Genomic DNA, 12,977 nt, shown 5'->3' with positions numbered 1-12,977 from the left:
TGCAGCGATGGTGCCCGAGGAGGAATCGGGGCCCTGGGATCGGGCCTCACAGGCCTCGCGGGTGCGTGGAGGGCGCGCTGTGATCGGAGCTGCGACGGGAGCAGGGCGCGTTCTGGGATGGCGCTCAGGAACTGGCCGCACCATGGCCCGCGGTAGCCGGATGCAAGCCTGGAAGGGGCAGGTGTGTTAAGGGAGGGTACGGCATCGAGATGCAGGAGGCAGTGTGGAGAGCGCGAATGCCTGACCCGTCCACCCGGCAGGCTCAGCCAGACCTTCCCCTCCAGCAGGCACCCACCTCCCCCTCCCAATCCCAAGCTTCACCTGCCACATCCACATCCAAGTCCAGCTCTGGCCACGTTTCCAACATCTCCCAGGTCACCAGCAAGGACCCCTCCCCACCAGACACCATCTTCTCCCCCATAGGCTTGGGGGAGCCTGGGCAAGCTGGGGACCAATGCCAGTGGGAGCCATGGTAGGTTCCCGAGAGATATAGGAGCCACTGTGTGGACAACTCTGCAGCCACACTTGCGGACGACTCTTGTTCCAGGGCAAAGGCCTCCAACGGAGGCCCGCCAGAACCCCGGAATAGGACCTTGCCTGGAGACAGCGTCTTTGCAGGTGCGATCGAGTTCAATTGCGGTTGTCCTGGACAACCTCCCGCCCAGAGTCTAGTGTCCTTCTAAGAAGAGGAGAAGAGGCACAGAGAAGGCCACCCGAAGACAGAGGCTGAGGGGTGCAGGGGCTACAAGCCAGGGATACCAGAAGCCCCCAGCAGCTGGAAGAGGCTAGAGGAACCCCCTTCCGGCCTCAGAGCCGGGGATCTTCTGCTGTTGAAGCCGTGCGTGGTGTTTGTGACAGCCGCCCCGGGAAGCCAATGTCTCACCTGCGCGGCTTCCCCCTGCCCTTTTCTCCATAAATGGGCTGTAGCACCGCCCCCCCCACCCCGTGGCCCTAAAACCGCCCTCCAATGTTTTCAGAATGGCCGACGTGCCCTTCCCGGCCGGCCTGTCAGTGCGAGGAGCCCGGTTCTTCATCGGCAGCAGGAAGAGGACCAAAGGCCTGTTCACGGTAAGTAAGGTAGCGGCTTCCCGCCCCGCTCCCAACCCCAGTGCTCACAGAGGGTCCGTCCCCGCAGGCCTGCTGTCCTCATGCTCCGATTGACAGGTTGGGGTGTGTGCCACGTGGATCAGGGAGCCCAGGGCTACACTGGTTCCCCTTACCGGCCGGGCACATTTTGCCGCGTTCCCTCTTCCTGACACACACATCCGCACGGCCACCACAGCTCACACCCTCTACCCTCAGGGCCCTGCTCCGTGTCCTCTTCTGTGGAAGCCTTCCCCCACCCCTCAGAGAAGATGGGCCTTGTACCCACCCCCTGCAGCCCTGACCGCCCTCAGGCCAACTGGGTGCTCATTACCTGCCTCTCCCCTAGACTGCAGCCGGCGAGCTCGTTCCGTGAGTGCAAGGGATTTGTTCTGTGCTGCGTGGTGTCTAGACCCATGTCGGATACACGACAGGTGCTTGATGAATATTTATGGATGGCATGCTTCGGTGGATGGGTGGACGGATGAATGGATGGGTGGGTGGATGGACATAGTGGATGGATGCATGGATGGATGAGTGAGTGATGGATGGATGGTAGATGGATGAATGGATGGTAGGTGGATGGTTGGATGAGTGATGGATGGATGGATGGATGGATGGATGGATGAGCGAGTGATGGATGGACATAAGGATGGATGGATGGATGGATGAGCGAGTGATGGATGGATGGATGGATAGATGAGGGAGTGATGGATGGATGGTGGATGGGTGAATGGATGTGTAGATGGATGGATGGATGAGTGATGGATGGATGGATGAGTGATGGATGGACATATGGAGGGATGGATGAGGAAGCGATGGATGGATGGTGGATGGATGAGTGGATGTGTAGATGGATGGATGGTTGGTTGAGTGATGGATGGACACATGGTGAATGGATGGATGGGTGGGTGGATGGACAGACAAAAGGACAGATGGTTGGATGAGCAATACAGCCCAGTCACCCTAGGTTAGTTCACAGGAAAAACCCCTTCCATGACTCAATTACCTTAGAATGATATAGAATTCCCCACCATTGCTCTCAGCGCTCCCCAGCCCCCCAGCCAATCAGCAGACTCTTGTCTCCTAGCTCTAGTGGTCGATGGACCTACCATCCCCCATTCCCACCCCTCCCCCAGGGTCCAGACAGGCTGAGACCAGGGGTCCTGGCATTCTGGTGACGAGGTTCTGAACGCACCATCCATCTCTCCACAGGGCTTGGTGAGGCAGCTGGTCCTGCTGCCTGGCTCAGATGCCACCCCACGGCTCTGTCCCTGCAGGAGTGCCGAGCTGGCCGTGCTGTCCATCCCTCCTGTCCTGCAGGGTGTCACAGGGAAGCCAGAAGATAATGAGGTGCTAAAATATCCCTATGGTTAGTAGGTCAACACCACCCACTCTCCTTCACCAATGGTGGCCCCACGAGCCTCGTCGCTTTCCCACGTCCCCTGGGAGCAGACAGGAGGGTGATTATCAAATTAACAGAGGACTGTCTCCGTCAAACCAGCCAGCATCATCCACCTTTCCTCCAGGAGGCTTGCCCAGTGGCCACCAAACCCCACTTGGATGGTGTCCCACTGGTCCTGCTTGGGACACCGGCAGCTGTTCCCTAACGTCATGTTCCTTCCCTTGAGCCTTCTGACTTCCATCTGCTTCCTGCTTTGCCCCCACCAGTATGCGGGGTCTTCATCCGCGACTGCCTCTGGCAGCCATCTACACCTCAGACCCCGCCCCGCCCTGCTCTCTTTAGTGTGTGCGTGTGTGCGTGTGTGCGTGTGTGCTCTCCAGGTGTGAAGGTCCGGTCTGGGCGGTTTGTGTAAGCCACACGCCTGCCCTGGAGCTGCCGCGTCCCCTCCCACCACCCTCCGCCAGGGAGACAGCCCCGCCCCTCCTGAGCCTCAGGGTCACACTCCAGCAGTCGGGGGAGCCCCGGGCACATCACCCCCACAATCCAGTCCTGGCCTGGGTTTCCCAAGTCCCAGCAACACAGGCTGGTCGGCTGCCATTGTTTTAAAGATGTTATTTATTTGTTTGAGAGAGGGAATGAGAGAGAGAGAGTGAGGGCGGGCAGAGGGAGAAGCAGATTCCTGCTGACCAGGGAGCCCGATACGGGGCTCGATCCCAGGACGCTGGGACCGTCACCTGGGCGGAAACCAAGAGCTGGACTCCACCGACGGAGCCGCCCAGGCGCCCCCCCACCCCGGCTGCTTTTTATTTGTTCACGTCGTGGAGCACTTTAATAGTCTACCAACTGGGGTCCCTGGCGGCGCAGTCGGTTCAGCATCCGGCTCTGGATTTCAGCTCAGGTCGTGATCTCAGGGTCATGGGATCGAGCCCCGCATTGGGCTCCGTGCTCAGCAGGGAGCCTCCTTCCCCCCCCTTCGCCCCTCCCCATCCACTGCTGCTGTCTCTTGCTCTAAAATAAATAAATCTTTCGAAAAAATAGTCTACATATTGATGCCATTTATTGCCATGACATTTTGAATAATTTTATAGTAACAGTATAATTTTGAATAATTTTTATTGTAGAAGAAGAGACACAGAGGAAAATGATTTCCCTGCCCAGTGGAAATTTCTCACTTCTGTCCGGTTCCAGCTCGGAACAAGAGGCAGGAGGCAGGCATGTGAGCCCAGCTGCCCCCAGCGCAGGCAGCAGCGCCCACGTCGCTGTGAATCGGTCTCGCAGCGTCATCAGGACCATGTGACTTGGCCCGAGCTGAGGTGTAGCCATCGGAAGTGATGGGGTCAAATGCTGGGGAACGAAGCAAAACTAGCCTTAGGCCGTGATGACGGAGGCTTTTCCAGAGGACGGTGGACCGGCCTCTGCAGCGGGCAGGGAGGCCAGCTGGGGAGCCTCGCGGCCTCCGTCCTGCCGTGGGACCTCACTTCCTCCCCGGGGCTGTGTGGGAGACCCCTGTGTCCTCATGGTCCCCGCGTGTGTGCAGAGGCAAAGGCAGGACTGCCTGGGTCGGGGGCAACCTCCCAGCTCCGTCTTCCTCCAAGGAACCTGTGCCCGGACGCTCCCCTTCCCTGTCTCCCCCAGAAACCAACCTGAAGGTGACCCTGGGCTCCCGGCCTCCGTGCACCGAAAAGGAGGACGCCCAGTTCTGGTTCGACGCCAGCCGGAAGGGACTGTTCCTGTGTGTGGGCAGCGAGTGGGTCTCCGTGTTAGCAGGTGAGGCGGCTCTGGGACTTGGGGCTCTTCTCGAGCCAGCGCTACTCGGGAGCGGGCAGCGACCCCCCAGGCCAGCAGGCCTGCCTGTGTCGTGTGAGCTGGGCTCGTCACCCCTCCGCGTCTAGTCCCCGTGGCCCCAGGGGGCAGCCTCCTTGTGCCCTGTCTGCCCCTCGGATCACAGACACCAGGCGGCAATGCCGGACCCTGGAGGCGTGCGGTTCCCCCAAGCGCTCCCGGCGGGGCCTTCCCTCGTGGGGGTGAGAAGTCGAGGTTGCCCAGAGCACCCAGAATGCCCGACGGCGGCAGACGCAGGGTGTCTGGGCGTGGGGCCTTGGGGTCGCACTCCCGCTCGGGGAGGCCCCAACAGGCCCGACCGCCGCAGCCGCCGGAGAGAAGCTGGACTATGTGGAGGAGCACCAGAGCCTGCTCACCGGCTCCGAGACGCTGGGCCTGGAGGTCTTCGCCATCCCCGAGGCCGGGCTCTTCGTGGCGGCCGCCAACCGCAAAGCCACGTCCGCCATCTACAAGTGGACGGACGGCAAGTTCTCCTCGTACCAGAACATCCGCACGCACCAAGCCCAGTCCTGGAGACACTTCACCATCGGGAAAAAGGCGAGTGCGCGCCCGGAGACCGTCTCAGTCCTTCTCGTGGGAAAACCCAAAGGCTGGGACGGCTCGTGTTGATGATCCGGGAAAGTGTTCCTCGTGGTTTCAGAGTCCTACCTGGGTTCTCCGCGGCTTTCACTGCCGGGCAGTTGGCGGCGTCTCTAATCCCAGCGCGTGAAGTCTGTTCGGCTTCTTGCAGAACCGAGGCCCGACCGCGCCCACCCTGCGGTCCGGCTGGACGTAGACCCATCGGGGCTGAGCTAAAAGCTCGTTGGCCCATTTGACGAGCCGGTCAATGAGGTGGGAGTCTCTGGGGAAGGGGCCAGACTCCCGGCCGGGGACGGGCCAGAGCTGGGGGTGAGACCCTCGTGGGCAGTTCCTTCGTTGCCGGGCCCGGAGTGGGCAGGGGCCCGGACGGTGGGTCTGAGGGATGCCCTCAGCACGACGCCTTGTCTTACCAGCTCCGTCTACACCCTTGGCTCCAGGGGCAATGTCCTGGGGCCACTGCCCTGCCCCCACCCCGAATGGCTCACTCACAGCTCCTGTGCGCCAGGCACAACCTGCCCTCACTTCAGCCCGCCCCCAGACGGGCCAGGGAGCAAGATGAACAGGGCTCTGCGCTCCTGTCCCCGCAGTCCGCCCCAGACTAGCCTCGATCCCCGCGCTCCCCGTCCTGTGTGGCGAATGGCTGACTAGTGCTCTGGCCTTTGGGTTGGTGACATTTTCATATAAAAGATGTTAACTTTGCCTCAAAGAAATACCAGAAAATTCAGCAAAGACCAGGGGGAAAGGTCTGTCCCGTCACTGATGCAGGCGCAGGGCTCCCTGGATGCACGCTGGCTCCCGGGCTCAGCAGACGAGCCCCCCACACCCAGCCAGCTTGCCTCCGGGTCTGTCACAGGCCCAGCACCTGTGTCTGACCCCGCTACGTGACAAGCGTGCGCTTCCGGGAGGGAGGAGGGCCGGGCATGAGGGACAGTCTGCGCATGAAGCCGTTCCCAAGTCTGGGGGTGGAAATGGGGACAACCGGCTGACGGACACACAGACGTGACGGACGGACCCACGGAGGCACAGGCGCTCGGCAGCCACAGCGCCAGGCCCCTCGCACACCCGGCAAGAGCCAGCGTCCCGGGCTTTCTCTTTCAGGTCTTCCTGGCCGTGGCTAATTTCGAACCGAATGAGAAGGGTCAGGAGTTCTCTGTCATTTACAAATGGAGTCAGAGGAAGCTGCGGTTCACGCCTTACCAGAGGGTCCCCACCCACAGCGCCCGGGACTGGGAGGCCTTCGAGGTGGCTGGGGAGTACTTCCTGGCCGTGGCCAACCACCGGGAAGGTAGGCCGTGGCCACGCACAGGGACGGAACCCACGGGGTGGGGGGGGGAGGCTGACTCACCTGCCGGTCTGTTTCCACCTGGTTAACAAATCGCGACGAATCACACCTGGCCCGGTGACATCTGGGCAAACACACCTGAGCTCCTCCTTCCCGCCCAGGCAGGAGGACAGACAGGTGCACCGTCCGCGTGGGGGTCCGCACGGCGGGTGCGGGGGTGCGGCCCGACCACCGCATTTGAAACTAAGCGGCGAACTAACCAGCTAACTAACCAACTAACGAACCTGCTCGTGGGGAGGTGGGAGGCTCAGCTGCTGGGCTGGCAGAGGGACGGCGGTGCGGCCAGTCGCTGGAGGGATGCGGGACGTTGCTGCGTGCCTTCGGGGCACAAACCCTGAGACGCAGCAGGTGCAGAGTGGGGGCCAGGCCTGGCCGGGGCTGGGGGCCTGGTTTCTGGGGCGGTGGTGGCCTGAGCGACCGCGGCGGGGGGACGTCTGCCTGGCGTCCCTCACGGCGGCCGCTGGCTCGCAGGCGACAACCACAACATCGACAGCGTCATCTACAAGTGGAACCCAAGGACGCGCCTCTTCGAGGCCAACCAGACCATCGCCACGTCCGGTGCCTACGACTGGGAGTTCTTCACCGTGGGGCCCTACTCGTTCCTGGTGGTGGCCAACGCCTTCAACGGCACGTCCACGAGGCTGCACTCGTGTCTGTACGTCTGGGTCCTGGGCTCCTTCCAGCTCTTCCAGGCCTTCCTGGTAAGGCGCCGTGGGAGCCCCGAGTCCCGCCTCCGTCAGGTCACCCGGCTTCTGCCGCGTGGCAGCCAGAGACAGGGGACCCGGAGAGCCGGGACCCGCGCCCGGCTGCAGGCCCTCGCCAGGCACCGTCCCCCGTGGGAGGCTCAGGCTGAGCCCGGGCCGCCCCGAGATGAGCCCGACACTGAGGCGGGAGGGGGCCCTGCCCTCCCTCTGGCACGGAGTTTCCCGGGCAGCGCGGGGTGCTCAGCGGGCCTCGTGGCCCCTGGCCAGACCCCAGCCGTCTGAAGGGCCCGTGGGCGTCAGACTCCTGTCCCGGGGCAGCCGGACAGCAGGTCCCCGGCCGGCCCGAGTGTGGGGGCAGGGACCACACTGCACACTGTCCCTTCAGACCGTGAAGTCCCTCAGCAGGTTGCACGCTCCATGGCAGTCTGGCCAAGTGCAGAGGAACGAGGGGCTGCATGGATTTATTGGGACGCCATCGTCCAGGCTCCGGGGCTGACCAAGGGTCTTGGGAAGCAGGGACCGGGACGGGGTGGGGATGCACGCCGCCCATCTTGGGACACCGGGGGGTGCTGGCTGCCTTCCCCGCTCCCGATGGAGCTGTGGGCCCCCGTCCTCTCCTCGCCGCAATCACCATGGACAGCCGTCACCGCCAACAGGACTCCTCCCTCCCTGATCCTTCCGGAACATCCCTCTGCTTGTCTGTCTGGCAGTCAGTGCGACTCCCTCGGGGAGGGACGTGAGGACACGCGACGGGGTGGGGGGGGGCGCTGCAGGAGGGCGGCCGGTCTGCCATGTGTACGCAGGAGGCCGCGGAGAAGAGCCAAGAGAGTGGCCCCCGTGGCCACAGGCAGGGGGGGTGGTGGCTGGGCCGTGTGCCCAGCGCGGGGGTGTCCGGGGCAACCGCAGAGGGACACTGAAGCTCCTGGGGGTTAAGGCGGCCTGGGGTGAGCACGAGGACGGCCCAAGTCTCCTGGCAGGAGGAGGTGGTTCCTGGGGCTGCGACTCCGGAGACGGGGCGCCCGGAAGAAGCGGGCCGGCGGCAGGCAGGAGTCATCGCAGCCACCGGCCTCCATGCGGGCCTCAGGGGCTGAGCGCGGGGCCGGGCTGGCAGACAGTAGGGGAGCCAGGAGCTCCGCCCGCCCCCTCCCGGCCGTATTCACCGCTGCCCTGCGAGCTGAGTGCTGCCCGCGGTCTCCTTCACGCCCAGGGACGCCGAGGCACAGGCGTCCCAGGACCGACACCTGGCCGAGCCGGGATGGGAGCCCCAGCGGTTCCGTCGCTCGGTCCAGCGGTGGACGGGTCGTTGAGCATGAGCAAGTTCCACGGTACCCGCCATCGCCATGAGGCCAGGACCCCAGAAGACAGCTGGGCCGGCCGGGGGCAGAGCTGTTCCCAGCAACGGGACTGGGCGTGGGTTTGCCAATTTGGAAAGCATTCAGCGACGGGCTGGCATGGGGTCTGCCCGTCGCATGCCCCGTGGAGCTAGAGCCCAGCCCGTGAGACGGAAGGTGCCGGAGTGTCTGGGAGCCGACCCTGGGCGGCCATGTGGGGACTCGAGGGGAGGCCTGGATGCGACGGGCCCCAGAGCCACTGTGGAAGGGCGTGCGCAGTGACAGGCACACGGCAGCTCGTGGGGAACCGTGCAGGCTGTAAACGAGCTCCCAGGGCACCGGGGTCACGTGGAGGCCCAGCTGAGGGAGGGGGTCCACGTGCCCGTGCATCGGGAGCCAGCGGTGGGGGGGCGACCGCGGGAACGGAAGGCTTCATTCTGAAGGGTGATGCGGGATGAGTGCTTCCAGGGAGCGGACAGGCAGGGGCGGGGAGCAGGCCCCAGGGTGTCCCGAGAACAGGGTCCCGTAATGAGCGTGGAGGGAGCCGCCTGCGGCCACGTGGTCACCCTGGCCGGGTCTTGAGCAGAACCGACAAACCAGGCGTTTGTAGGACTCAGGCTCCGGCCAGGCTGGGAGGGCGTCCGGGAGATGGTCGTCCTATGGCTACCAACACCGGGATCCCAACTCTTTGCACTTGAACCGAAGGCCCCGGTGGAGCCCTGTTCTTCATCAAGGGCTTCTCCCGGAGCCACCGCCTGGCAGGGACAGAGCCACCCGCCGCCGTCCTCCCCAGGACCACGAACGGACAGTGAGGGGCCTCTGGGTGTTGGTAAAGGACCGAGACACGAAACAGTCGAGCTCACGTGTAGACGTGCACCCGCGCTGGACCAAACCCAGCTAACTCGAGGAACACGAGGGATTTGGGAAATTGTAATTACCCTAATTGCCCTTTAAATTCTAATTACCTTCAGAAGAACTCCAGGAGACATCCCCTTGGCAAAGTCTGTACCAAATGCCATGAAGGGACAGTTCCGGGCATTAAAAAGACGGTTGCTGGCCCTGCAGGAAGATACTCGTCAACCAGACTGGAAAGTCGAGGCAGGGGAACGTCTAGATGCAGGATGAGAAGACGAGATAGACCAAGGGATCCACCCGGGAGATCCAGAAGGAGCGACGTGGGAGTGGAGAGCAATGGGGCCAACGAGGGGTTCCCGGACCCGGGACCGTGCCGGCCGCTGGGGGACGCTGGCCCCGGACACCAGATCCGCAAGGCTCAGACTGCCACACCGCGGGTTTCTCCCCGGGTTCCGAATGACACCACTTCCAGTAGGAATTCTGTGTTCTGTGCCGTGGGCGGGAGAAGGAACCCAGGCCACCACCGAGGGTTAGTCCCCACCCGGTGAAGTGTGACGAGGGCCCCTGGGCCTCCTCTGCCACGTGGCCTCTCCGTCCGAGGAGAGGCGGGAAGCCCCCACCGGCCGTCAGCCCCCACCCAGTGTCGGCGCCGGCTGGCGGGCGCAGCTGCGTGGGACACGGGAGCCGGGTGGAGGGTGCTGTCCACGACGTGCGCACCTGTATGCCCCGGAGTCGCCGGACACCGGCAATCAGAGTGGGAGCTGCGGCTCCGCCCAGATGGTGGTGAAGGCAAGTTCCAGGGTGAGGACAGTCCCGATGGCCTGCGGGGAAAGTCCAGGAGGCCAGCTGGGGAAGAGGAGGACAGCATGGACACGCGGTGGCTGGCGTGAAGACAGGACGGAGGGACGGACGCGCAGCAGACGCCCCCGGGAGGGGCTTGTGGACGCGGCGACCCCAGAGCGCTACCCGTGTCACAGAGCAGGACAGAGCAGCTCCCAGGGAGGAGCAGGACCCGTGAGAGGCTGGAACACAAGGTCATGGCAGAGATGGGGATTTTCTTCCCCGAAAAGGAAAAAGAGGGGAGCGGGGGCGGTTGGGGTTGCAGCGGCAATCCCCAGCTCATCGGACAGCCGCCGCGGGCAACACTCCGGGTCTGTGTGCGAGGAGCCACAGGCAGGGTGGTCACTGTTCCACAGAGTCGGCTTGACCTGCATGTGGGGACCGTCCCCGGGGTGGCACGGAGCCCCTCCCACCACTGAAACCCTGGAGAAGGGCAAGGCTCGGCGGGAGTGACACTGGGAGGCGGTCTGGACACCGTAAGGGCCGACAGGGACATCTTGATCCTGGAGTCGCCCTGTGGACAGAGCCCGCAGCCTCGGTCTGGGGTCCGACACTGAGTGTCTGCTGGGGCTCCTTGGTAGAGGGACAAGGCGAAGGGGTGGTGAAGGACGGTAGGGGGCCCATGTGTTCCTCCTAGAGCTCCAGGAGTCAGAGGTGTTTCCCGGGACCCCTTAACAGGCACAGTCGCCCACGGCCCCCAGGCCCCTGCCCAGGCCCCAGACGACAGGCCGGGCGCCCCACCCGGCAAGCCCGGACGCCCGTGGGCCCCGCCCTGTGCTTGGGGCATGGTTTTTCCTGTTTCTGAAGGCCTCGGGACAGAAACGCTGGGATTCCCACGGGGCCAACCTTTCTTGCTCCCCCTCCGGAAAGCCTTTCCTCTGTTGGTAGAGAGTTGAAGGCAGATCTGCGGTCGCCCTCGCTCAGCCCAGTTCACAGATGAGAACACTGCGGCGGGAAGTGAGGGAACCCAGCTGGGGCACAGGTGTGGTGTGAAGGGGCCGTCCATCCTAACGAGGCCCCATCATTGCGGGGGAGCCTGGGGTCTGGCCTGGGGCCCTGGGAGGGGTCCCTGGGGCCATGCGTGTCCTGCCTGCACCTGTGAGCGTGGCTCGTCCCTCTGAGAGCTCTCTGTCCGCCGGAGGTTGGGACGAGAGGCTGAGTGTTGATGGGCAGACCCTCCCAGGGTCTTAGCCTGCGCTGAAGGCAGCTGGGAGACGCTCCCGACCTGTGGTTTCAGGACCCCAACCCCGGCGACTCTGGTCGACAGCCAGCGCCGACGGCGGCCGCTGTTCTGCATTTTTGGGCGGCCTCTGAGCGCCCGACCCAGTCTGCGGGGAGTCCCAGGAGCCAGAACTCTGGGGACATCACTGTCCCCTGACCCTGCAGGCCACCGAGGGAGGCCCCGGGGGTCCAGCGGCTTCGCGCCCTGCCCCAAGGCCTTCCCTTACCCGCCCCATCTCCTCACACGTCAAGAGCCCTCAAATCCCGCAGCAGCCCACTTTCATGGTTTGCCAGCGTTTCCCCCATTGTGTTTAAATCCTCTTAGGTCCTGGCATTGCCTGAGTGTTTCCTGTTTGAAGTTTTACAACATCTTTCGTGACCGTACGCTTTGAAGCAGGCAAGGCCCGGAGCTTTGAAAGACGTCACGGGCCCTTTCCCAGAGGGCGGGGCGGGGCGTGGGGCAACGATGTCTACGGACGTCCCACACGGACGGTGCTGGCAAGGAGCTGGGGGGCGCTGGGCACCCGAGGTCAGCTCGCAAGGAAGGCCCTGGCCGTGCGGGGCTGGTGGCCAGTGTGAATGAGGCCAGCGGCTCACAGCACCCCCAGGAACTCCAGAATCTTCCTGCTGGCGGCAGACACTGGGCTCCGATGACCGGGCCTCCCCATTTAGAGCCCGGGGGCCGGGTGTGTCCAGGATGGCAGCAGCTCTGTCCGCGGGAAATCCAGCCTCCTGCGCTCACGGGCTGTGCGGCCGGCAGTCACGGTCATCGGATGTGGACCCAGCATGGGGGAGGGGAGGGAGCAACTGACCACGTGGGGTTTGTGGCCCGGCAGACGGCTGATGGGTGTGAGGGCCGGCAGAGTGCCCACAGGACCCCCTGGGGAGAGTCTCAGGTGCCAGGGACGGGGCAGCCGGTGAGGGAGGGACGGGCAGAGGGGCTGCCGGCAGTCAGCTAGCGTGTGGGGGCGGTGGGTGAAGCTGGGGCTCGCCCGAGGCTCCGTTCGCACCAAGCGCGTGAGAGTCCAGAAGCAGCTGGGAGGCGGACACGAACGCGGGGTCGAGAGCCGTCCCTGTGAGCTGGGTGGTGGCGGTGCCCCTTGGGGTCGGCACTGCGGGGTGGCCCTGGGACGTGGGGTGGCCCTGGGACGCGGGCTGCCTCCTGGCGCCTTCTGTTTGCTCCGGGGGCAGACGGCCTCGGGGAGACCCAGAGATCAGCCAGGGAGGGTGCTGCTCCCCCGGAGACCCCGGAACTGGGGTTCACCCACCCTGGCCGACTGCCTTCCGTGAGGTTAGCAGCAGCCCCGCCCCGGGGCCCGTTGGGGGCCTCCGGCCTTCCCTCGGCAGCACACCTGCCTCCCTGCCCTGCCCCCGGGCACTCCCGACCTTGACTCTTCGCTCCATCGAAGCCAGAACCCAAGGGCCTCCTGGCCCAGCCGGACCCTCTGACCACCGGGAGGGAGGCCGTTGGGGGCTCCAGGTGCGGCTGGCTGCCAAGTCCCTGAAAACCCATCATCCTGGCAAGGCGCTCGGGCAGCCTGCCAGGCACCATGCCGGGGGCGGTCGGGACAGGCCCAGGGGAATTCCGCGCAGAGGGATGGCGGGAGGGGCCTGCCCAGCCCAGCAGGTGCCGGCCACCTCGCCAGGTGCCAGGCAGGGGTTGGCAGGCCTGTTTGATGTGGGAATTCCTTCTGTCTCGGATGAGTCCCTAATGCGCCTAGGATCCAGGAGCCGCCTGACAGCAGGCCCGAGGCCCCTGCTCCCCGCGTCCAGGC

General features: G+C 64.5%; 1 protein-coding gene across 1 annotated transcript in view; it reads left to right on the top strand.

Annotated features, from left to right (window-relative positions):
• The window catches only part of TSPEAR (thrombospondin type laminin G domain and EAR repeats), a 67,946-nt gene that overhangs the window by 46,758 nt on the left and 8,211 nt on the right, over nucleotides 1–12,977 (top strand). Inside the window, exons 4-9 of the mRNA XM_046003721.1 lie at nucleotides 978–1,068; nucleotides 2,299–2,455; nucleotides 4,124–4,255; nucleotides 4,638–4,867; nucleotides 6,008–6,194; nucleotides 6,723–6,952. Coding sequence (XP_045859677.1) covers nucleotides 978–1,068; nucleotides 2,299–2,455; nucleotides 4,124–4,255; nucleotides 4,638–4,867; nucleotides 6,008–6,194; nucleotides 6,723–6,952 — 1,027 coding nt within the window. The remainder of the gene's footprint in view (nucleotides 1–977; nucleotides 1,069–2,298; nucleotides 2,456–4,123; nucleotides 4,256–4,637; nucleotides 4,868–6,007; nucleotides 6,195–6,722; nucleotides 6,953–12,977) is intronic.

Source organism: Meles meles, chromosome 4 (genome assembly GCF_922984935.1).
Source record: "Meles meles chromosome 4, mMelMel3.1 paternal haplotype, whole genome shotgun sequence".
NCBI classification, from domain to species: Eukaryota; Metazoa; Chordata; class Mammalia; order Carnivora; family Mustelidae; genus Meles; species Meles meles.
Note: the sequence above shows the minus strand (reverse complement) of the source record. Positions and strands in the feature narration are given on the sequence as shown.